At 53.4% G+C, this 25,687-nt stretch overlaps 1 protein-coding gene across 5 annotated transcripts; it reads right to left on the minus strand.

Moving 5' to 3' along the window:
* Positions 1-470: 470 nt before the first annotated feature.
* LOC115080548 (sulfotransferase family cytosolic 2B member 1-like) lies at positions 471-25,687 on the minus strand. Of its 5 annotated transcripts, XM_029584766.1 has the most exons (8): positions 16,110-16,251; positions 15,299-15,422; positions 7,741-7,936; positions 7,262-7,470; positions 4,849-4,975; positions 4,644-4,738; positions 3,438-3,618; positions 471-2,986 (listed from the first exon to the last, which is right to left on the minus strand). In XM_029584766.1, exons 3-8 carry the CDS (start codon positions 7,883-7,885, stop codon positions 2,871-2,873), a joined length of 873 nt encoding a protein of 290 aa, XP_029440626.1. In that variant the 5' UTR covers positions 7,886-7,936; positions 15,299-15,422; positions 16,110-16,251; the 3' UTR covers positions 471-2,870. The 5 variants fall into 5 exon arrangements, with proteins under 5 accessions (XP_029440626.1, XP_029440628.1, XP_029440624.1 ...); XM_029584768.1 differs by lacking the exons at positions 15,299-15,422; positions 16,110-16,251 and adding an exon at positions 25,605-25,687; XM_029584764.1 differs by lacking the exons at positions 15,299-15,422; positions 16,110-16,251 and adding an exon at positions 17,576-17,947.

Below are 25,687 nucleotides of genomic sequence, written 5' to 3' on the forward strand. Positions count from 1 at the left end.
AATTTACATTGGAGGCAGCAAGAGGTGAAGTTACAATACAGAGAGGTGGGGGAGAAAAGGAAAGTTACAGTGGGAGTGGGGTAGGACAGAATCACTCTCACAGCCCTCCTCTTCCTCCGCTCACGAGTGCCCTCCACCTCCTGCCCAGGCACCAACTGGCTGCTCTCCTCCCCTCCTCTGGCAGCAGGGCAAGCTCCCTCTTTTCTCTCCTCCCCCCCCCCCCCCACAATCCAGATATATTGTTATCTTTAGCAAAGTACACTAGGTCCTTGGCCAAATTTACTCAGAGAGGAGGGAGCATCAAAGGCGGCCCTGACCTCGAGCGACGGGTGCCGCTCACTATCCCCTGTGAACCCCTGGCCAACTGGCATCAAATATCCACAGCACCTGAACGGGATGCGCTTCCCAGTGCCTGAAAGAGCGGACTCTAAATCATCAGCTAAATAAATAAATACAATCAAGCGAAGTGCCCACGTTAAAAAGGGGGAGATTCAGATAATTCAATTTATTGGTTACATTTTTTTTTTTTTTTTTAGCCTAGCTGCCAAGCTGGAATTATAAATATTCAAACACAAAACGACAGTATGTTAAAAGAGAGACCGCACGTGAATCAACATACACAGCAAAGTGGTCAGAGGGCAGGCCTGGATTGCTCGATAGGCACACTAGGCCTGTGCCCAGGGCGGCAACATTGTATGGGGGGGTGACGACAGCAGGCCGGCTGAAGATTGGCTGCCTCCCAGGTCTCCCAGTACAGAGAACAGGAAGGAATGAGAGAGACTGGAAGGGACAGGGCCCCTCCCCTCCGGGCCGGAGCAGAGACAAGTCACTCTGCACCTAATCCAGCCCCTCTCCTTCTGTCATTCAGGGACCTAAGGGGAAGTGGTGAACCTGCAGCAGATAAACAGAACAAAGAAGGCTGTGCCTTAGCTGCTCTGCTCTGTCCTCTCTCGTCTGGGGAGAAGGGGTTGGGGGGGGGGGGGGGGAACAGCACCAGCAGTGCTTAGGGGTGGCAAAATCCTAAATCCACTGGTAGAGGTCAAGGAGAACTCCCTAACTGGGAGGATATGGAGTAGACTGTCTGGCACTAGAAAATGTTAGATGCACATCTGGGATGTGCATCTAGGTTCAGCAGATTCTGCCTGAAGGCAGGGGAAGAACAAGATCACCAGCCCCATCTTTCTTTGATTCTCGATGGCCTCGCAAGGTCTCTTCTAGCTCCATCTTTCTTTTATTCGCAATGACCTCTTTGAGGTCTTCCAGCTCCATCTTTCTTTGATGCTCTACGGCCTCCTGAGGTCCTTTTCCAGCTCCATCTTTCTTGGATTCTCGATGGCCTCTCGAGGTCCTTCCCAGCCCCATCTTTTTCTGATTCTCAATAACTTCTTTAGGTCTCTTTCGGCTCCATCTTTCTTTGAAGTTTGATGGCTTTTTCAGCTCCATCTTTCTTTGATGCTCTACGGCCTCCTGAGGTCCTTTTCCAGCTCCATCTTTCTTGGATTCTCAATGGCCTCTCGAGGTCCCTCCCAGCCCCATCTTTTTCTGATTCTCAATAACTTCTTTAGATCTCTTTCGGCTCCATCTTTCTTTGATGCTTGATGGCCTCCTGAGGTCCCTTCCAGCTCCATCTTTCTTTGATTCTTGATGGCCTTTTGAGGTCCCTTCCAGCTCCATCTTTCTTTGATTCTTGATGGCCTTTTGATGTCCCTTCCAGCTCCATTTATATTTGATTGTCAATGGCCTCTTGAGGTCACTCCCAGCCCGATCTTTCTCTTATTCTAGATGTCCTCCTGATGTGCCTTCTCACCACGTCTATCTGCCAGTGTAAGATTTCAAGTTAGGGAATTGGTTGACGCAGCCTCGTAGGCAAACCCACTAGGCCCTTGCTGACAGCTGGTGGACTTGCTCTTACTGGGACTGGAGCTTCACCTATACCAGCCCCATTCCCCGCAGGTTGCGACCTTGAGATCCAGGGGATGGCAGGGTTTAGGTGAAAGCCCTGTAAGGAGCATTTAGATGGAGTCAAGATCGGGGCAGTGGTCAGGGCTGACAGCGAGTACACGATATCCGGGTCCAGGCCAAGGGTCAGGGCAGGCAGCATTCAGAAACAAGGTCAGAATCCAAGCAGAGGTCAGAACAAACAAGACAGACAAAACAAGACAAGGCAGGGCAAACTGGGCAAGACACCAAGAGACCAGGCAAGGCAGGAGTATGGCGAGGAGGCAAGGCACTGGAACAGCGACACAAGGCACAGGGGGTAGCAACGTGCACCTCAAGGCAGGAGGACCTGTTGCCGAGGCGTCTGCTTGGCGCGCAGCTGGGACTTAAGTACTCAGCTGCGTGACATCCTCAGTGTGTGCCGGCAGAGTGATTTCCCGCTATAGGAAGTGTGCGCGTGCGGGGGGAGGCTCGGTGCGACGGCATCGTCGCTGTAAGGGGAGTCTGGCGTTGTCCTGCGGGGTTCGGAGGGGAAGTGCGGCCGGCCGAAATGTTCCTGGGAGTTCTGAACCTGTTATTTACAAAAAACGTCATCTTTTCCCTTGAACTCTTCGGCATGAATTGGAGGAAAAAAGGGAGGGAGGATGAAGGGGGAGGGGAGGGAATAAGAATAACAGAGATAAAAAAAAGGCTTCAGAAGAAGGGGGGAGAGGGAGACAGTCCCCAGGGCCGAGCCAGAGAATACCCGTGAGTCACCCATGCAGCCCAAGCTAGGAAAAACGGGTTTTCTCTTGGGGAATGGCATTTAGCATGCTGGAAGCCTTCAGGAAATCTGGATCCTAAAACCACACCAGTACTACAAAATAACTGAGGAAAGGGACGGGAAGAGAAAGGCATCAAGGAGAGAGGGGCTAGAGAGACCCCGCCTGCCCTCAGGGCTTAGTCCAGGGAAACGCATCTTCCAGGCCTTTCAGCTTCTCCCGATACACCTGATCGAAGCGGTCGCTCTGAGCCTGGGAGAAATGGTTCTTCCAGTCCCCGGAGATCCCTGGAAGGCACAGAGGAAACTGCATTACTCACCATTCTCTTCGTGACCCGCGCCCTCCCAACTCTGACCCCTCATCCCACACCGTATATGCAACGCCATCCTTACCTCCCTCCCCTCCCGCCTCATGCAGGGCTCTCGGGGGCTTTCGACAGCTCATGCTCCTCCTGCCTTGCGGGTCCCGCTTCAAACATCCACCAAGAAGCAGGAGGGTCATTGGCCTGGCTCCAGAATGTCATGCCTGGCACTTTAAGGAACTCCTGCTCCTAAAGCATGCTGGGATATGGAGTCCTCATCTTCCTCGCAAGGCCTTACAAGACTACAAGATCCCAGAATGCAGCAGAGGACAGGGACAAATATCCCTCCCCCCCCCGTGTACGCCTTCCCTTCAGGGAGACCCTTTCGGAAACCCCCACCACACCACAGTCCACCCCTCCTCTGCTTTTGCCCCAACCTTTCCTGTAGAAGTTGCCCATCTTGGGATCCATGATCTCGCTAGGCACCAGGCTATAGTTGGTCATCTTGTTGTCCTTCATGGCTTTGAAGGTCGCGTTCTCCGCCACCGAGTCGAGGGCCGCCTCGTCCAGCTGCCTCCCCAGGAAGTCACAGATCCTCACCACGCTGCCCCGCAGGTCCTGGGGAGAGGATGGAGCTGGCGTCATGGACAGGGTTGGCACCACGGTTCCCCCGTGCACCAAGCCCAGAGACTTCAGTGGGAGGTTAAACGTCTTTGGGGTTAATGATTTCCAATTCCTGCCGAATAGCGTGGAGGAGTAGCCCAGTGGTTAGAGCAGTGGGCTACGAACTAGGGAATCTCAGGCTTCAAATCCCACCGCTGCTCCTCGTGACCTTGGGCAAATCACTTTACCCTCCATTGTCTCCGGTACAAACTTACAGACCAATACAGTACAGTTAACCTGCGGTTGGACGCGCGTTTTCAACGCGCTAGCTTTACCCCTTATTCAGTGAGGAGTAATAGCGCGTCGAAAATGCACGTCCAACCTCCCCGAAACAAATAGCGCCCGCAACATGCAAATGCATGCTGATGGCCCTATTGGGTATTCCCGCGCGATACAGAAAGCAAAATGTGCAGCCAAGCTGCACATTTTACTTTCAGAAATTAGCGCCTACCCAAAGGTAAGCGTTAATTTCTCTCTGCACTGGGAAAGTACACAGAGTGCACCCTCCGACTTAATATCATGGCGATATTAAGTCAGAGGTCCCAAAAGTAAAAAATAATTAAAAATAAAAAAAATTTAAAATTAGCTCGCGGGTTGAAAACCGGACGCTCAATTTTGCCGGCATCCGGTTTACGAACCCGTGGCTGTCAGTGGGCTCGAGAACCGACGCCGGCAAAATTGAGCGTCGGCTGTCAAACCCGCTGACAGCCGCCGCTGTCAAAAAGGAGGCGCTAGGGACGCGTTAGTGTCCCTAGCGCCTCCTTTCACCGCGGACCCTAATTAGCATATTTTTAATTTACTGGATCGCGTGCACCGGACACTGGCCTGGGTGCTCGCCCGCGTTTCTTTCTGTATCGGCCTGTGTGATTGTGAGCCCTCTGGAGACAGGGAAACACCTACAGCACCTGAATGTAATCCGCTCTGAAGGGCCTGAAAGAGAGGACTAGAAATCTATAAAATACATAAGAATCAGTGCCTACCTGTAGCAGCTCCTCGTATGTCAGGAAAAGGATGTTCACCTGGTCCCTGAACCCCAGCCAGGCCCGGACGTGATCAAACCAGGAGCCCATGAGAACTTAGGGAGAAAAAAAGACAGAGGGAGCAGTTATTCACCAGCAGAGCCCGGCCTGCGCTCACGGCGTGGGCTGCTCAGACCCATCCTCGCCCTTCTGACGGATGCTTTACCGTTGCCTTCTAGAAATGCAGAGAGAAACTCCTCAAAGTCCTCGTGGTCCTGTAGGAAGCAGGCCAAACGGTAATAGTGGTAGAGGGAGACGCAAACATCTTTGGGGTGGCGAGCTGTGTAGATCACCTGGGGGAGGAGTGGAGGGGGTCAGGGTAAGTGAGAAAGAGAGGGAGAGAGAGAGAGGACGGGTCAGGCAAGAGAAATACGCTGACAGAAATCTCCCCCCCCCCAATGGGACAGACTAATGGGGGGCACCCCAGGCCAGGCCCCTGACTCGGGAGCCGATGCCATAATGCGCAGCCAGGGCCTGGCGCACAGGTTTCCACGCGGTTGGATGTCCCGTTTTGGAGGCGTGAGTCTAGCATCCGAGGCAATAAAGGAGATCAGCGCGTTCAAAAAGCGCGCCCCAAACGAACACGCCGGCGCCCATCGCGTGCCAACTGGACGTAGATGAAGGCTTTTTAGCTCTTACCCCCTCGGTGCAGGAAGCCGCTGGGGCCGCCCCCCCCCAAGGCGCACTTTCTAACGCGGCAAAATTAACTCCGGCCCCCGGAGGTGGCGTTAAGTCAATCCGCGCGTCCAGGGCTCGTGAGAAGTTTAAAAAATGCGGTCCTCCGTGGTTCCTCCTCCTTAGGACCAACGCGACATTTACATTAACCGTTTGCGGTGTGGAAAAAAAAACAAAAAAAAGGTAACATTGGCTTGATTTCAAAAAGAAAGCTAAGTTCTTGGGGACGCATGGTTTAGACGCTCATAGCGCAGCAACCTCGGCCACAAAAACGGGATCGAGGGGGACGCCCGATGCATTTGAGCGCTAGGGATGCACAATTCTCCCCCAGCGCGGCCTTTTTTAAACGCAGCCCCTCATTTACATACTGCAGCGGCTGCGCAGGGGATGTGGCTGCGGGTGTGAGTTAGGAGAACAGACGCTCAACACGAGGGCCCATTTCCAACCCGAGTCTTATTGTCTGGGCCCCTCTAAGAGCAACCAATCCCGTGGAAATACTTCAGTAGAGAATTAATGGGGGGGGGGGAATGCCGTCCCTGTTGCCCCTCTACAGTGCAGCTGCCAGAAGCAGCCATTAAGCAATGAGTCCTACGTCGAGAGATCTCAGGAGATGAGCGTGGGTGGATCAGTTCTGGGGTAGGAGAAACCTCTGGAAAAGCACAGGAGCTGCAGGGAAGGGTTGGATACAGTAAACGGCACTCCCCCCCCCCCCCTCTGAGCCAGCACTGACCCAGCCTGGTGTTAGGGGTCACTCTCCCCTCTGAGCCAGCACTGACCCAGTGTCCCAGCCTGGTGTTAGGGGACGCTCTCCCCTCTGAGCCAGCACTGACCCAGTGTCCCAGCCTGGTGTTAGGGGTCGCTCTCCCCTCTGACCCAGCACTGACCCAGTGTCCCAGCATGGTGTTAGGGGACGCTCTCCCCTCTGAGCCAGCACTGACCCAGTGTCCCAGCCTGGTGTTAGGGGACGCTCTCCCCTCTGAGCCAGCACTGACCCAGTGTCCCAGCCTGGTGTTAGGGGACGCTCTCCCCTCTGAGCCAGCACTGACCCAGTGTCCCAGCCTGGTGTTAGGGGTCACTCTCCCCTCTGAGCCAGCACTGACCCAGTGTCCCAGCCTGGTGTTAGGGGTCACTCTCCCCTCTGAGCCAGCACTCACCCAGTGTCCCAGCCTGGTGTTAGGGGACACTCTCCCCTCTGACCCAGCACTCACCCAGTGTCCCAGCCTGGTGTTAGGGGACACTCTCCCCTCTGACCTAGCACTGACCCAGTGTCCCAGCCTGGTGTTAGGGGACACTCTCCCCTCTGACCTAGCACTGACCCAGTGTCCCAGCCTGGTGTTAGGGGTCACTGTCCTCCCCTCTGAGCCAGCACTCACCCAGTGTCCCAGCCTGGTGTTAGGGGACACTCTCCCCTCTGACCTAGCACTGACCCAGTGTCCCAGCCTGGTATTAGGGGACGCTCTCCCCTCTGAGCCAGCACTGACCCAGTGTCCCAGCCTGGTGTTAGGGGTCACTCTCCCCTCTGACCTAGCACTGACCCAGTGTCCCAGCCTGGTGTTAGGGGACACTCTCCCCTCTGACCTAGCACTGACCCAGTGTCCCAGCCTGGTGTTAGGGGACACTCTCCCCTCTAACCTAGCACTGACCCAGTGTCCCAGCCTGGTGTTAGGGGTCACTGTCCTCCCCTCTGAGCCAGCACTCACCCAGTGTCCCAGCCTGGTGTTAAGGGACACTCTCCCCTCTGACCTAGCACTCACCCAGTGTCCCAGCCTGGTGTTAGGGGACACTCCTCCCCTCTGAGCCAGCACTCACCCAGTGTCCCAGCCTGGTGTTAGGGGACACTCTCCCTCTGTACCTTAACTGACCCAATATCTTGGGCTGCTGTTAAATCCATGAGGAAGACTTACTTTTGCTTTTGATTGGAAGAAGGATTTTGGGAAGAGATGCACTGGCAGGTGGGACGTGAAGAGGCGAGGGGAGGAAAGTTTCTCCAGGTAAGCTGGTGCTGAGGTCTGCTCGATCCAGGGCACCCGCTCCCAGTTCGGCACAGAGTGGGAGAAGGTGGTGTCCCCATCACTGTAGATCAGCGTCAGGATCTCCTGCATCCAGGTGGTGCCTGCAGTCCAAAGAAGGATGCCAGCAAGTGAGTACTGGATTAATGCAGCCAGCTCAATGAAGAAAGCAGAAGGGAGGGATGAGGAAAAAAAAACGTCGGCGGAAATAGGAAGAGAGGATGTGGCAAAATGAAAACCAAGGAGCAGGCCACCTGCAAAGAACAAGTGAGCAAAGAGGAAGACGACGAAAGGCCGGGACAAAGAGAATTAGGGAAGGAAAAAAAAAGGTTTATCCAGGCCAGAGGGAGGACGAGGCGATGAGGACCCCGTACCGGATTTCGGGTAAGTGACGTTAAAGACGTCATCCTCCAGGACTTGGAACTCGTTTGTGGTGTACTTCAGGCGTTCCTCGCTGTGCACAATGGAGGGGAACTGAACCCCCCCATGCAGGAGATACTCCTGGGATGGCTTCGCCATCAGACAGTTGCAGCGAGAGCTGCGAGGATAAGCGTTTCTGCACTATTGCACCTGCAAAACGCAAACATAAACGTGATACACATGAGCAAAGATCCACTGTAGCATGAAAATCCCAGAGCCTTCCCACAGGAATACCCCGCTATAGTGCGCCAGACCCAGAGCCTTCCCACAGGAATACCTCACTATAGTGTGCCAGACCCAGAGCCTTCCCACAGGAATACCCCGCTATAGTGTGCCAGACCCAGAGCCTTCCCACAGGAATACCCCGCTATAGTGTGCCAGACCCAGAGCCTTCCCACAGGAATACCCCGCTATAGTGTGCCAGACCCAGAGCCTTCCCACAGGAATACCCCGCTATAGTGTGCCAGACCCAGAGCCTTCCCACAGGAATACCCCGCTATAGTGTGCCAGACCCAGAGCCTTCCCACAGGAATACCCCGCTATAGTGTGCCAGACCCAGAGCCTTCCCACAGGAATACCCCGCTATAGTGTGCCAGACCCAGAGCCTTCCCACAGGAATACCCCGCTATAGTGTGCCAGACCCAGAGCCTTCCCACAGGAATACCCCGCTATAGTGTGCCAGACCCAGAGCCTTCCCACAGGAATACCCCGCTATAGTGTGCCAGACCCAGAGCCTTCCCACAGGAATACCCCGCTATAGTGTGCCAGACCCAGAGCCTTCCCACAGGAATACCCCTCTATAGTGCGCCAGACCCAGAGCCTTCCCACAGAATACCCCTCTATAGTGCGCCAGACCCAGAGCCTTCCCACAGAATACCCCGCTATAGTGCGCCAGACCCAGAGCCTTCCCACAGGAATACCCCGCTATAGTGCGCCAGACCCAGAGCCTTCCCACAGGAATACCCCGCTATAGTGCGCCAGACCCAGAGCCTTCCCACAGGAATACCCCGCTATAGTGCGCCAGACCCAGAGCCTTCCCACAGGAATACCCCGCTATAGTGCGCCAGACCCAGAGCCTTCCCACAGGAATACCCCGCTATAGTGCGCCAGACCCAGAGCCTTCCCACAGGAATACCCCGCTATAGTGCGCCAGACCCAGAGCCTTCCCACAGGAATACCCCGCTATAGTGCGCCAGACCCAGAGCCTTCCCACAGGAATACCCCGCTATAGTGCGCCAGACCCAGAGCCTTCCCACAGGAATACCCCGCTATAGTGCGCCAGACCCAGAGCCTTCCCACAGGAATACCCCGCTATAGTGCGCCAGACCCAGAGCCTTCCCACAGGAATACCCCGCTATAGTGCGCCAGACCCAGAGCCTTCCCACAGGAATACCCCGCTATAGTGCGCCAGACCCAGAGCCTTCCCACAGGAATACCCCGCTATAGTGCGCCAGACCCAGAGCCTTCCCACAGGAATACCCCGCTATAGTGCGCCAGACCCAGAGCCTTCCCACAGGAATACCCCGCTATAGTGCGCCAGACCCAGAGCCTTCCCACAGGAATACCCCGCTATAGTGCGCCAGACCCAGAGCCTTCCCACAGGAATACCCCGCTATAGTGCGCCAGACCCAGAGCCTTCCCACAGGAATACCCCGCTATAGTGCGCCAGACCCAGAGCCTTCCCACAGGAATACCCCGCTATAGTGCGCCAGACCCAGAGCCTTCCCACAGGAATACCCCGCTATAGTGCGCCAGACCCAGAGCCTTCCCACAGGAATACCCCGCTATAGTGTGCCAGACCCAGAGCCTTCCCACAGGAATACCCCGCTATAGTGTGCCAGACCCAGAGCCTTCCCACAGGAATACCCCGCTATAGTGTGCCAGACCCAGAGCCTTCCCACAGGAATACCCCGCTATAGTGTGCCCGTGTGCCTGTCTCAGAATGAGCATTCCTTGTAATTTTCAGAGGAGTCTGTCCTGGTTTCTCTGGTAATATCTCTTTAAGACCCTGTAGTCTGCAGGCTGGTATTTCCTGTTTAAGAGGATGTAGGGAGAATGAAAGGATCGCCTTATTTGTCAGATCACATTGTGGAAGGTACAATACTCCTTGGCAGCTCCACAATGCGATACTTTGTTCAGTGTCCTATTACTGTGGCCGGGGAGACACTAGTAGCGCTCTGGAATATGCTTTACGAATGGGCAGCACAGCCAAGGGAGGGAGAGAACTCTCCTGGAGCTCCTGTTTAATCCTGTACAAGTTTATAATATTAAATTAACTAGACAAAACTTACTATCTCCTAGCCCCCACTAGAGCCCTATGTCTCCCTCTCTATATATTGTATGCCTGTCTCCTGCAGTGTGGCAATGGAGCAGGAGGCACAGGCTGTGTTCTGAAGCCAAGAGAAGGGGGGGGGGGGGAATGAAGTTACTGAGAGAGTGGTAAGATGCCATTAAGTCCTGGCGTCACCTGGAAAGGGTGTACCCTCTCCCCAATCCTGTTTTAATGATTTCCTTGTACCGCTTGGTTCTTTAGTGAATAAATTCAGAGTTGGATCTTACTGCGTTTATAAGGATAAGTCCCCCTTTCTCGTAGCTCCGAAGGATGTTCCTCCCTTCCCTCCTGAAACCCCTGCAGCAGTGTCTGACTTTTCAAGAAGGCTCATCACTCAGTAAAAATGTTGCTAGCAGTAAATATTTTATAAGTTATCAAAAAGCTTGGGGATAACTGCACAGAGCGGCAGTTACCGCCCTTACCAGAAACATGGGGGTAACCTGCACAGAGCGGCAGTTACCACCCTTAAGAGAAACATGGGGGTAACCTGCATGGAGCGGCAGTTACCACCCTTAAGAGAAACATGGGGGTAACCTGCATGGAGCGGCAGTTACCGCCTTTACCAGAAACATGGGGGTAACCTGCACGGAGCGGCAGTTACCACCCTTAAGAGAAACATGGGGGTAACCTGCACGGAGCGGCAGTTACCGCCCTTACCAGAAACATGGGGGTAACCTGCACGGAGCGGCAGTTACCGCCCTTACCAGAAACATGGGGGTAACCTGCACGGAGCGGCAGTTACTGCCCTTAACAGACACATGGGGGTAACCTGCACGGAGCAGCAGTTATTACCCTTACCAGAAACATGGGGGTAACCTGCACGGAGCGGCAGTTACTACCCTTAACAGAAACATGGGGGTAACCTGCACGGAGCGGCAGTTATTACCCTTACCAGAAACATGGGGGTAACCTGCACGGAGCGGCAGTTACTACCCTTAACAGAAACATGGGGGTAACCTGCACGGAGCGGCAGTTACTACCCTTAAGAGAAACATGGGGGTAACCTGCACGGAGCGGCAGTTACTACCCTTAACAGAAACATGGGGGTAACCTGCACGGAGCGGCAGTTACTACCCTTAACAGAAACATGGGGGTAACCTGCACGGAGCGGCAGTTACTACCCTTACCAGAAACATGGGGGTAACCTGCACGGAGCGGCAGTTATTACCCTTACCAGAAACATGGGGGTAACCTGCACGGAGCGGCAGTTACTACCCTTAACAGAAACATGGGGGTAACCTGCACGGAGCGGCAGTTACTACCCTTAACAGAAACATGGGGTAACCTGCACGGAGCGGCAGTTATTACCCTTACCAGAAACATGGGGGTAACCTGCACGGAGCGGCAGTTACTACCCTTAACAGAAACATGGGGGTAACCTGCACGGAGCGGCAGTTACTACCCTTAACAGAAACATGGGGGTAACCTGCACGGAGCGGCAGTTACTACCCTTAACAGAAACATGGGGGTAACCTGCACGGAGCGGCAGTTACTACCCTTACCAGAAACATGGGGGTAACCTGCACGGAGCGGCAGTTATTACCCTTACCAGAAACATGGGGGGTAACCTGCACGGAGCGGCAGATGCTATCATAAGAAACTCGCAGGGTTGACTGGGTGGACCATTTGGTCCATCGACTGCCTTTACTATGTTCCTGTGGTTATAATGGCATTCCCCTCCCCATGGCCCCTTTTTATAATAACAAGCCCCCTCCCCAGAGTCCCCTGTTATAAGGACATTCCCCCGCCTACGCTCCTAAGAATGTTCCCTTCCCCACCCCTCCTGAAACCCCTTGTTATAATGACGCTGCCCCCTCCCTGATGTTTTACCGTCAGAAGTCCTTTTGACCACCTGGCTCCAAAACATTAAAACCAACCACAGCCGAGATCCATTTCTGGACTGAACATCCACTGTTCATGAGCCGTCCAGTGTAAAATATTTTACACTGCCCAAACTGGCCAGTGGTGAAGCTGGAAGCCATAGCCTTCCTCTCCACCCAGGCTCTCTTGGACAGCCAGCCCTGGGACACTGAGACCAGCTCAGAGACCCCGTGGCCAGCCCTGGGACACTGAGACCAGCTCAGAGACCCCGTGGCCAGCCCTGGGACACAGAGACCAGCTCAGAGACCCCGTGGCCAGCCCTGGGACACTGAGACCAGCTCAGAGACCCCGTGGCCAGCCCTGGGACACTGAGACCAGCTCAGAGACCCCGTGGCCAGCCCTGGGACACTGAGACCAGCTCAGAGACCCCGTGGCCAGCCCTGGGACACTGAGACCAGCTCAGAGACCCCGTGGCCAGCCCTGGGACACTGAGACCAGCTCAGAGACCCCGTGGCCAGCCCTGGGACACTGAGACCAGCTCAGAGACCCCGTGGCCAGCCCTGGGACACTGAGACCAGCTCAGAGACCCCGTGGCCAGCCCTGGGACACTGAGACCAGCTCAGAGACCCCGTGGCCAGCCCTGGGACACTGAGACCAGCTCAGAGACCCCGTGGCCAGCCCTGGGACACTGAGACCAGCTCAGAGACCCCGTGGCCAGCCCTGGGACACTGAGACCAGCTCAGAGACCCCGTGGCCAGCCCTGGGACACTGAGACCAGCTCAGAGACCCCGTGGCCAGCCCTGGGACACAGAGATCAGCTCAGAGACCCCGTGGCTAGTCCTGGGACACTGAGAGCAGCTCAGAGACCCCGTGGCCAGCCCTGGGACACTGAGACCAGCTCAGAGACCCCGTGGCTAGTCCTGGGACACTGAGACCAGCTCAGAGACCCCGTGGCCAGCCCTGGGACACTGAGACCAGCTCAGAGACCCCGTGGCCAGCCCTGGGACACTGAGACCAGCTCAGAGACCCCGTGGCTAGTCCTGGGACACTGAGACCAGCTCAGAGACCCCGTGGCCAGCCCTGGGACACTGAGACCAGCTCAGAGACCCCGTGGCCAGCCCTGGGACACTGAGACCAGCTCAGAGACCCCGTGGCCAGCCCTGGGACACTGAGACCAGCTCAGAGACCCCGTGGCTAGTCCTGGGACACTGAGACCAGCTCAGAGACCCCGTGACTAGTCCTGGGACACTGAGACCAGCTCAGAGACCCCGTGGCCAGCCCTGGGACACTGAGACCAGCTCAGAGACCCCGTGGCTAGTCCTGGGACACTGAGACCAGCTCAGAGACCCCGTGGCCAGTCCTGGGGCACTGAGACCAGCTCAGAGACCCCGTGGCCAGTCCTGGGACACTGAGACCAGCTCAGAGACCCCGTGGCCAGCCCTGGGACACTGAGACCAGCTCAGAGACCCCGTGGCCAGCCCTGGGACACTGAGACCAGCTCAGAGACCCCGTGGCCAGCCCTGGGACACTGAGACCAGCTCAGAGACCCCGTGGCCAGCCCTGGGACACTGAGACCAGCTCAGAGACCCCGTGGCCAGCCCTGGGACACTGAGACCAGCTCAGAGACCCCGTGGCCAGCCCTGGGACACTGAGACCAGCTCAGAGACCCCGTGGCCAGCCCTGGGACACTGAGACCAGCTCAGAGACCCCGTGGCCAGCCCTGGGACACTGAGACCAGCTCAGAGACCCCGTGGCCAGCCCTGGGACACTGAGACCAGCTCAGAGACCCCGTGGCTAGTCCTGGGACACCCCAGCCAGCTCCCAGACCCTGCGGCCAACAATGGAACAACAAAACCAGCTCACGGATACAGCAGCCAGCCCTGGGACACTGAGAGCAGCTCCTGGACACTGCAGCCAGCCCTGGGACACTGAGAGCAGCTCCTGGACACTGCAGCCAGCCCTGGGACACTGAGAGCAGCTCCTGGACACTGGAGCCAGCCCTGGGACACTGAGAGCAGCTCCTGGACACTGGAGCCAGCCCTGGGACACTGAGAGCAGCTCCGGGACACTGGAGCCAGCCCTGGGACACTGAGAGCAGCTCCTGGACACTGGAGCCAGCCCTGGGACACTGAGAGCAGCTCCTGGACACTGGAGCCAGCCCTGGGACACTGAGAGCAGCTCCTGGACACTGGAGCCAGCCCTGGGACACTGAGAGCAGCTCCTGGACACTGGAGCCAGCCCTGGGACACTGAGAGCAGCTCCGGGACACTGGAGCCAGCCCTGGGACACTGAGAGCAGCTCCTGGACACTGCAGCCAGCCCTGGGACACTGAGAGCAGCTCCTGGACACTGGAGCCAGCCCTGGGACACTGAGAGCAGCTCCTGGACACTGCAGCCAGCCCTGGGACACTGAGAGCAGCTCCTGGACACTGGAGCCAGCCCTGGGACACTGAGAGCAGCTCCTGGACACTGCAGCCAGCCCTGGGACACTGAGAGCAGCTCCTGGACACTGCAGCCAGCCCTGGGACACTGAGAGCAGCTCCCGGACACTGGAGCCAGCCCTGGGACACTGAGAGCAGCTCCCCGTACCCTGTCGCAAGTCCTGGGACCTCACAGGCAGCTCCCAGACCCTGCGGCCAGCTCTGGGACACCTCTCGTTTCTGGCAGCGTTTATCACTTAAGGCACAGGCCCTGTCTCCTCTGTATCTGTGCAGAGCGCTGCGTGCATGGACAAATTAATAACAAGAACCACCCCATCAGTTCCATTCTTTTTTGCCTCTCTCTCTCTCCCTCTTGTTCTGCTGTGGAACATCTGGGGAGGGGGGGGGGGTGCATCTCTTGTGGTCCCGAGCCTTGCTCCCACCCTTCCCAGGACCCGCTGCAGGCCAGGGACCACCGGCCAAATGCCTGGCTCCCCGCAGCCGATGCTTGCAGCCCCTTTTGGACTTGAAGATGGCGGGAGGTTATGGGGAGGGGGCAGAATTTCCTGGAGAGCGGAATGGGTCACCAGGTAATTGCTGGAAAGTGGGAAGGGGCTGTTTCCTCTCCTGAGGGACAGTCTGGGCCAGGCTGCTGCCGCTTCCTCTTCCTCTGAGTCTAGCACTAGGCAGGACTGTTATTCGTTGCTATCCTCGTCCATTCCGGTGCCTTTCCTTGTAAATCAGTAATGAAAACCCTATTCTATATACGGACAGTCCAGGAACAGAAACAGGATGCTCTCTTTTCCTGAGGAGTCCCCCTCCCCAGAGCCCCTGTTAGAAGGCCCCCCCTCCCTCCCCCGCCATAAGCCTCGGGATGGCGCACCCACGGCGCGAGGTCCTTCAGGCCCCTGGGGGGGCCCCGAGGGGCCCGGACGCTTACCAGGCTGCCAAGACGGCTGCAAAGAGTCCTTCCCCGGGGCCGGCAGAGGCTGCAGAGAGGTTCCCGGGGGGGGGGGGGCTCTGGAGTAGAAGTAGGAGGGACCCCCCCCCCCTAGAGAAGGAGTCTGCAAAAAAAAAAAAAAGCCCAAGACACAAAAGGGTAGCCAGGAGCCTGCTGGGCCCAAGCCAAGCACCTCCCTGGCAAGCCTGGAGTCCGGAGAGGAGAGGAGAGCCACCGGCTCCAGCCCTGCCTCTCCCCCGCATCCCTCACACCTGCAGCGCGCCCCTCCTCCTCCTCTTTCTGTCCAGGTCTCTCCCCTGCCCCGACACTTCACCCCTCACTGGGCTGCTCTCCTTTCTACACCTGCCACCCCTTCTCACTAGTCCCCCTCTCTCAGTCTCGCTCCCCTAACCACCCTCACTTTCACCCCAGACATCAGCTCCCACGCTGTCCCTCCCCACCAATGGCCTTCTCTGTCTGTTTCACTCACACACCCACCCACCCTCATCATCCTCTCTTTCCCTCAGATCTCAGCCCTCCTCTGCCCTATCACCACTTCTGGCTCGCCCCCTGCCCACCTTCACCACTTCTTGCTATCTCTCCCACACGCCCTCCCTCACCACATCTGGCTTTCTTTCCAACGCCCCTCCCCCCCTCTCTCATGTCCCCTGGCTCTCTCCCACCCGCTTCCCGGCTCTTGTGTCCCTCAACTCTAACCTTTCACACATAATCCCTCCTCCTCCTCCTCCTCCAGGGTTTCCAGGTATCCCCTACCCTGGCTCTCTCTCACCTCCCCCAGTCCCCCTCATACCTGTTGCAGTACACGTGGCAGCTTGGCCCTCCGGGTGGAAACAGCATTCACCCTCTCCTCGGTCTGCCCCGGCATTCAACCACCTCTCACAGTGACTCTCCCCCCGCCCCAATACCCGGGCATTCACCTCCTCCCCCTCCCAGAGCCGGGGCTGTTTCTCCTCCGGGTTTTACCTTCCTCCCGTCCCTGCTGGCAGCAGAGCAGAGACTCCTCCTGCTCAGTCTCCTCCCCCTCCCATTGAGTTCTTTAACCCTCCGGGGTGGGGGGCTCCCCTACAACAGCTGGGCCTCACCTGTTCCTGAATGACATAACCCGGGCCCCCCCCCCCCAAACCCAATATAATGCCACTTTTATCGGAACCAACCCACGGTGGAAAACCAAGGGCACAGCTTTTCAGTAAACTCTAACCCAATAAATAAAGGACGGCCTAAGAATGTCTGCTGGTGCCCATTCCCCCTTCTCCACCGCCCCGCCCCCATTTGTTATGTCTTACTCCACCACTCGCTCCCCAGGCCCAGCCGGAGCCGGCCTGGGGGTCTTTTCATTCTGCTTTCCTGCTCCCCACCTACTCAACCATACCCCCCCCCCCCCCTCAGCAGCCTGTAATACGATGGGTTAAAAAAAGTGCTCTCAGAACAAACATTCTGCTGTCCTGTCACTTTTTAAGCTGGGGACTTGTTTTTTTGAAGCAAAAAGCTGTATCAGCAGGGCTTACACAAGTGGTGGGTGGGGGAGAGTCGCTTGTCTGTGCCTGGGACCTGATTCAACAGGAGGAGGAATGCCTGGCCAGCAGCCCTACGGAAAGGTTCCCAGACCCAGTGCTGGCTCATCTACGCACACACGGGCCGATACAGTAAAGTCCGCGGGAGAGCGGGCAATGTGCGCACGATTCTCTATTTAAATGAGTCCCGGCGGGAGAAACAGGCAAAAGGAGCGGCGGCTGTCAGCGGGTTGGACAGCAGACGCTCAATTTTGCCGGCATCGGTTCTCGAGCCCCACTGACAGCCACGGGCCGACTTCAAATTTCTTTTTTCTTTTACTTTTTTTACCCTTCGGGACATCCGACTTAATATCGCCATTTTATTAAGTCGGAGGGTGCACAGAAAAGCAGTTTTTACTGCTTTTCTCTGCACTTTCCCGGTGCCCGAAGAAATTAGCGCCTACCTTTGGGTAGGCGCTAATTTCTGAAAGTAAAATGTGCGGCTTGGCTGCACATTTTGCTTTCTGAATCTCGCGGTAATACCTAATAGAGCCATCAACAGGCATTTGCATGTTGCGGGCACTATTAGGTTCGGGGGATTGGACGCGCGTTTTTGGCCCCTTACTGAATAAGGGGTAACGCTAGCGCATCGAAAACGTACGTCCAATAGCGGGCGATACAAATACTGTACTGTATTGGCCCCACACACTTGTTTACAAAGCCCTATAAAAGTTCAGGATCCTCCAGTGGGAACTTGGAGCCTCACCTGTGCCCTGACGAGTGGCGCAGGATCGTTCCCGTTGAAGCTGCGTGCTCCTGTTTTTCGGTCGCACCGGGGTTCCCCGACCTGATGAGTGGCAGGATGCTGATTAGCTGCCTGCTCCTGTTTTTCGGTCGCACTGGGGTTCCCCGACCTGATGAGTGGCAGGATGCTGATTTGGTATGTATTATAGTCAACGGGAAATGAAGTATGTGTGCTGTAAATAAAGCTAGATTTTCATGACTGTATATCTCGTATCTTGTATCGTAGTGTGTGTGTGTGTTTAGTATTGTGCAGGTCTGCCTACCTCCCATTCGGGCATCTTGTTACATTTGGCGTCACTTGCAGGACGTCCTTGTTCAAAAGAGAACAAAAAGAAAGGCAGTAAAGAATCTGAAAGGGAGGAGGTGACAGCCCGAGCAGAAATTCCCGGCTGGGAAGATGTAACCTACTCACTGCTGGCCAATGAGAAGGGGTGTAATATGGGGTTATGTGAAAATTGGGATAGGAAACTCAGTGGGCATAGAACCCCACGAGATGGTGGATATTTTACAACGAGTTCCTATAGTCGCAGGGAAAGAGATGGCATGCATTGCCCGGCGTGAGTGGATACTTCTTACTGGGTATAGGAAAGCTCACTTAAGGGTTAATGAGTTGCAGTAGCAAATAGCAGCAGCCCAAGAAGAATTAGAGAGGTTAAAGCAGCATAGAGTGGTGTTGCAATGTCAGTTGCAGCTTTGTAAAGATAAAGCGGATGGACATATCTCAAGTGGTGGCAGAGGGGGCAGCCGTACGGGCGATACAAATACAGCGTGGTGCAGTGAGCCGGGCTACACAGAACGTGAAAGGAAATTAGTGTAGCGTAACATGTAAATAAGCAATATAAAATGTATATATCTTGTAAAAAAAACAAAAAAAAAGTGAAGCTGGATATCCTGGGATAGGAGAATAAACCATATAAAATGCTCTATGAAAACTGGGAATCTAAGGTGAACGTTTTATATGAGCCTTTAATTTGTGTCTGTGTATCCCTTGATCTTGTAGCGTGAAAGGCTGATTTGTTTATGTTGGGGCCGTCTAGCTTGCGTTAAGAATTTTTTCTTGTAATCTGCAGAAAGCAGGACAGTGCATAAGAAAACCTACTGAGTGCAGAATATTCTGTGTGTGTATTTAACTTTAGCATTACGTGGCAACAGAAGGTGTCATTTGTTAAGAATCACAGGGACACTAAACTAGAATTAAAAGCCGAAACAAAGAGAAAGCACCTTTTGGAGACTGCAGCAGCTTGTGGGAAGAACCCGTGGCATTCTAACGTCTTTTGATGCTGTCGAAAATAAGATTTCTGAGTATGTCCATGCCACAGTGCCCAAAAAATAAGAGGAAGCAGAGCACAGCCTTCATATGGCTACTGTTAAAAATTAGGAGTGCTTAGTCACAACGCCTTAAGATGTTGACAGATAAGTTGAGACAAGAAAACTGTAATTGGCTAAAACGGGAGAATTTCTTTTCTGCCCAGCTGGCAGAAGACAGACAAGGCTATGAGCAGTGTGGGACTGATTTAATTGAGAAGCTAAAAATTGCTAGTACTCAGAATGAAGCTTTAAAGTCTGAAATTACCTGTCTAAATAGTTACTTGAAGAAGAAGAATAGATTTTGTTTTGGGTTTGTTTTTTTTTTGAACAGATCTGATTTAAAAATTCCTGTTTTTGCTTAATTCTGGATCCAAAGATTTTTTGTTTTACTTTTAAAAGGCCTACTTTTTGAGTTCTAATGTTCGATAATTCGACACAGTGAACCATGATATTCTCTTAGATCGTCTAGCTGAGATTGGCATCAAAAACACCGCCCTCAGCTGGTTCTCATCCTTCCTCCAGAACAGGTTCTACAAAGTCAAGGTTAACAGCAAAGAGTCTCCTCCTTTCAGATCCACACTTGTTGTCCCGCAAGGATCCTCTTTATCTCCAACATTATTCAACATTTATCTTCTCCCCCTGTGTCAGCTCCTTTCCAAACTTAATCTAACACATTACATATATGCTGACGACGTCCAAATCCTCATACCAATTAAAGACTCATTGCAAAAAACCATGCTATTTTGGAATTCTTGTCTTCTATCCATCAACAACCTTCTAGCAAATCTCAACTTGATACTCAACTGCAACAAGACTGAGTTCCTTCTCATCACTCCAGACGGCAACTTCTCGTTATCTAACTCAAACACCGTAGCTCTTCCAGCCTTATCCCCACAGGTCAGAAATCTTGGGGGTCATCATGGATAATCGACTGAACTACAGAAGTTTCATCAATAACACCGTTAAAGAATGCTTCTTTAAACTCCAAGTCTTAAAGAGGCTAAGACCCCTCCTACACTTCCAGGATTTCAGATCTGTTTTACAAGTAATCATTTTCTCGAAAATAGATTACTGCAACTCATTGCTGCTTGGGCTACCAGCTAACACTTTGAAACCGTTACAAATGTTACAGAACGCCACAGCAAGGATTCTAACAAAATCCAACAAAAGGGACCACATAACACCCATTTTAAAGAACCTTCACTGGCTCCCAATCAAATATAGAATCCTTTACAAGGCCCTCTCAATCATCCACAACACCACCCCAATTGATCTCACGATCCCATTGCAGCCTCACACCACCTCCCGACCGATGAGACTAGGCCAGAGAGGCACTCTACAGGCCCATCCTGTCAAAACAACACTAAGTAGAAGAGCTCTTTCCACCGCTGGCCCTATACATTGGAATTCACTCCCACCAGACCTCAGGCTCGAACAATCGACACCCACCTTCAAAAAAAGACTTAAGACCTGGTTGTTCAACCAAGCATTCTCCTAACCCAATTATCCTAGTACAGATCCCTACGGAAGACCCTTCCCCTTGACATATCCACAATTTTCTTCCAACACTAATAAACCATTCATTTTAGCTCACTCTCCCAGTGAACGTCATGACAGTTGGCTTTAGGCCTTGCCAAGGCAGTCCCAGCGATTTTACACATTGTTCCTCCAAGTTCTTTGTATATAAATTGTATCCTCCCTGTTCATTGTAATTTATTATCCAAGTTGCACTCACCCTGTTCTATGTAAGACATTATACTTTATACTGTCATTGTAATTGTTGAAATGTGAACCGAAGTGATTAGTAACTCTGTTACCTGAACCGCGGTATATAAAACTGTTAAATAAATAAATAAATAAATAAATAAATAAATAAATAATTGCTTACTGTCTGTGGTTCTCTGACATTCTGTGTTCTGTTTGTCTGTCATTATGTGTTGTACATGTTACATTGTGTATAGTTTACTGGCTATAGAAAAGTGCAGTGAATAAACAACAGCTTCTGACCTCATTTGGCACCACCAGGGGGTGGGGGGGGGGGGAGTCTGTACTACACCTGAATTTAACTGTTCCAGATACCCAAAAGATAAGGAGATTAGCAGGCTGTATGCTGCCAGTGGGAGAGGCCGTTGAGCAAAGACCTAAGACAATACTTCATCGAGGGGTGGAGAGGCACCCAAATAACTGCACATGTGGACGCAGGCTATGCTGAGCGCAGTAAGCCTGATACTGGATAATCAGTGAACGTTGGCCTATATATATCCTGATGAGCTGGGGGTCCCCCAGAAGTCAGAGAGGCCAACCGCACACAACAAGCAGAATGGAGATCTCAATGTATGACAGAAGATACTGAGACCAATTGCTGTGGACGCTCCTGGTAGCCTGGAGATACACCTTGCTAAGATTTTAAAATTGGCCAGACCTCTGGATCAATTAAACTCCAGGTGCCATGAAGCTTAGATGGGGCTCAGGTATTCTTGATAAGGGTATTCTGAGCAATTGCACACAGGGAGCAATGAGTTAATGGATTTAGCTTTTCTTGCAAATATGGCAGTAGCCCTGGTCTTTTATATTTGTTAGTCCTAAGGGGACCAGTGTTTCATGCATGTATATATCCAACAAGTAATACACATTCTTGTGATTAACGCTGACCCAATAGAAATATAGATTAGGAAACGTTTCATCCAGCAGGTGTCTGTGTGAAAACTCTGAATCCAGGGGTGGAGTATGTTGGAGAGGCCGAATGGATTCAGAGTTTTCAGCCAGACACAAACTAGTTTGAAGGCCGCACAGCTGTTTCTGAAAACTGATAAGAACTTAGAGGGAGGGAAGCTGTTGTTTTCACAATCATTTGCAGTGTATTTTATTATTTATTTATTTAGCGAGTTTTATATACTGTCGTTCAGTTTCGCCATCACAACGGTTTACAAAGTTTCGATGTTTAGCAGAGTTTCCAAAAGGTTCCTGTGATTGTTAACATATATATATTGTAGGCTTTATAAATGTAGTTCGGATGTCAAACTATACAGTTTAGGCTATGTGTTATATTACGTGCTTGCATAGGCTCCACGTGTTTGCATAGGGTCAGTAGGAGGGACGTGATGTTTTAGAGTCATTGGGTGAGTTGGTAGGCTCTGGTAAACATCCGGGTTTTTAGTTCTTTTTTGAAGGTTTTTAAGTTTTGTATAGGTGACACAGCCAGAAAGAAGAGAGAGAGAGAGAGAGCAATAGACTGTGATTTTCTTCTTTAATTAAGGACTTTGTACATTGCAACATCATGTTAGCTTGATTAATGAGTCCACGTTGGCAACAAAGCTCAAGCCATTATTACTCGGGATAAGTTATCAAATTAGCAGCTAAAACTGAATCAGCCACTGCCCATAGTTGGTGGGATATTTTTACTGGCGCTTCACCAAAAGCTACTAAATTTTTGAATTGGGTAATGCACCCCATTTTAATAGTTTTAGTACTAATAAGTACTCTTTGTATGTATATGTTAACATGTATTCTGCTTTAGTAACACAAGCGTGGATTAGAAAGGTGCATTATGAAGAGACCATATGTAATTTGTCCTGAGAGCAATGGGTGGAATGTAATACGATGGGTTAAAAAAAGTGCTCTCAGAACAAACATTCTGCTGTCCTGTCACTTTTTAAGCTGGGGACTTGTTTTTTGAAGCAAAAAGCTGTATCAGCAGGGCTTACACAAGTGGTGGGTGGGGGAGAGTCGCTTGTCTGTGCCTGGGACCTGATTCAACAGGAGGAAGGGATGCCTGGCCAGCAGCCCCACAGAAAGGTTCCCAGACCCAGTGCTGGCTCATCTAACGCACACACACTTATTTACAAAGCCCTATAAAAGTTCAGGGTCCTCCGGTGGGAACTTGGAGCCTCACCTGTGCACTGACGAGTGGCGCAGGATCTTTCCCGTTGAAGCTGTGTGCTCCTGTTTTTCGGTCGCACCGGGGTTCCCCGACCTGATGAGTGGCAGGACGCTGATTTGGTATGTATTATAGTCAACGGGAAATGAAGTATGTGTGCTGTAAATAAAGCTAGATTTTCATGACTGTATATCTCGTATCTTGTATCGTAGTGTGTGTGTGTGTTTAGTATTGTGCAGGTCTGCCTACCTCCCATTCGGGCATCTTGTTACACCCTCCACTATCAATTGTCTGTGAAACAGATATTGAACAAAGAGGGCAGGGGAGCGCCCCACCAGTTTATGCCCCCCTCCCCCCCCCCCCCAAGCCAAGGGGTGGCGGCTGCATTCTGTACCCCTGACCACCAAGGGGGGGGGGGGGGCGTCTGTGGTCACTGAAGGGGAGGGGATGTCCCCAGCTCTCTCTCTGGGCTCCAGCCTCAACCCTGCCCCATCTTGTTCCTTAGCCTGCCTGACTAAAACGAAGGGGAAGCAGAGAGGAAGTGCTAGCGACAGGAGAACCTGAGCTGACACTTTGGGGGCCAGGAAACCTTTACTTATTCAAGTTCCGAGCCGTCTCGGCACACCTAAGTGCTGACTTCAGAGATGCCTCAGAGGGAAGGGCAAAGGAGGTACGATCTAACACCCACAGCCACAGGACGGCAATCATTAAGTGTGTAGTTTTTTTTATAATAGAGAGCGCATCAACAAAGGTTAAGTTACAAGTTTAAAGATAGTTTTATACTCAAAACTGAGAGAGACCTGGACGTGATTCATCACACGTAACAATTAACATGGATAACAAACTATGTTACCCAGCATTCTGGCACCTGTGCAAACGGACAGAGTTTAGAATCATTAGTTTTATGTGCCTTAATGTAAAACGACGGTATAGAAAAGATTTAAAAGAAAAAAAAATAATAAAGAAAACATACTACAAAGAAAAGAGCTCAAAATGCAGGACTAGGAGACGATTCATCGACTTTTCTCAATACAACTTATTGCACCTGCCTCGGAGGAGAGGACTGGAAGAGGACAGCACTGTACACACCTGAGAGGCAGGGAGCTTCTCCCTCACGCACCCACCATTCCCAGTATCAGAGCCCAGTGCAGCGTCTGCACACCTCAGAGGCAGGGAGCTTCTCCCTCACGCACCCACCATTCCCAGTATCAGAGCTCAGTGCAGCGTCTGCACACCTCAGAGGCAGGGAGCTTCTCTCTCACTCACACACCATTCCCAGTATCAGAGCTCAGTGCAGCATCTGCACACCTCAGAGGCAGGGAGCTTCTCCCTCACTCACACACCATTCCCAGTATCAGAGCCCAGGACACAGCATCTGCAGACCTCAGAGGCAGGGAGCTTCTCTCTCACTCACACACCATTCCCAGTATCAGAGCCCAGGACACAGCATCTGCAGACCTCAGAGGCAGGGAGCTTCTCTCTCACTCACACACCATTGACTCTGGGACTCGTGACTTCCTTTGTTCCCGGGCGCTCGCCCACCTGCAGTGCATAATGACCACTCAAAACGTATCTTTGGGTAAAACTGGCCGCAGCTTTTATTTAACCATAACAGCACACAATATAATCATAACAACCCACCACCCCGGGCCAATACATATAATTATCTATTTATTGCCACACGTTCTGCCGGGACCACGCCCACCCCACGTCGCCTGCCGCGCTCCAAGCAAGGCGACTTCCGTTCACCGGCCCCCCGCCGCGTAGTAAGCAGGGGGGCCCTGCCTCCGGGCGTGGTCCCCCTTTCCTTCCGGCAATCTGCTTGTCAGCCCGCGGCTGATCCCTTTACCCTAAGTCCTATTGGCCCGGGTACCTGCCCCCAGCTGCGACATTGCGTTACTCCCTTCTATCTCCGTCTCCCATCTCCATTACACCTTCCAACACATTACAGGGTGGGAGGGTGGGGAAACGGCTCTCCAGGGGAAAAAGGGCCGGCTGCCTCGAGGCACCGGCCCTTTAAACCCCGGCCGACGTCATCAGGCCGAGCCGGCCCCTTCTGATGACGCCGGCCGCAGGAACGCCCCCAAAGGGGCGGGATCCGGGCTTCGGCGTCATCGGGGCCGATGACGCCGGCCGCCGGAACGCCCCCACTGGGGCTGGCTCATGCCCCGACGTCATCAGGACGCGACGCGCTTCGCGGCGCGCCCCGATGACGTCACGCGATGCGCCCGGCAGTCCGGCCCTCCCCCAGGTAACCCATGGGCTCCGATTAAATATCGGGCCCACCTATTGACTCTGGGACTCGTGACTTCCTTTGTTCCCGGGCGCTCGCCCACCTGCAGTGCATAATGACCACTCAAAACGTATCTTTGGGTAAAACTGGCCGCAGCTTTTATTTAACCATAACAGCACACAATATAATCATAACAACCCACCACCCCGGGCCAATACATATAATTATCTATTTATTGCCACACGTTCTGCCGGGACCACGCCCACCCCACGTCGCCTGCCGCGCTCCAAGCAAGGCGACTTCCGTTCACCGGCCCCCCCGCCGCGTAGTAAGCAGGGGGGCCCTGCCTCCGGGCGTGGTCCCCCTTTCCTTCCGGCAATCTGCTTGTCAGCCCGCGGCTGATCCCTTTACCCTAAGTCCTATTGGCCCGGGTACCTGCCACCGGCGCCGAGCAGTGTCTACACTTGCTCGGGGCCCCCCCCAACAAGTAACATGGTTTTTTAGCTGCGGCCCCGGTGCTTCCCTACCTGCGCCTCAATTGCTTCAGTTATGTCGTTAATAAACAAGTCGTACCCAATGTCCGAAAGGTGTATCTTATCCGCCCGATAGAAGCCCTCACACTGCTCGTCTGCCCACTGATGACGCATCTGGCAGCC

This window comes from Rhinatrema bivittatum, chromosome 19 (genome assembly GCF_901001135.1).
Source record: "Rhinatrema bivittatum chromosome 19, aRhiBiv1.1, whole genome shotgun sequence".
NCBI classification, from domain to species: Eukaryota; Metazoa; Chordata; class Amphibia; order Gymnophiona; family Rhinatrematidae; genus Rhinatrema; species Rhinatrema bivittatum.

Excerpts from the sequence above, each read along its gene's own strand:
- LOC115080548 (XM_029584768.1), bottom strand. The coding sequence starts at position 7,885 with ATGGCGAAGCCATCCCAGGAGTATCTCCTGCATGGGGGGGTTCAGTTC. Across the intron at positions 4,739-4,848 it reads TGCATTTCTAGAAGGCAACG|TTCTCATGGGCTCCTGGTTT; the intron begins GTAAAGCATCCG and ends TTTCTCCCTAAG. Across the intron at positions 3,619-4,643 it reads CATACGAGGAGCTGCTACAG|GACCTGCGGGGCAGCGTGGT; the intron begins GTAGGCACTGAT and ends TCCTCTCCCCAG.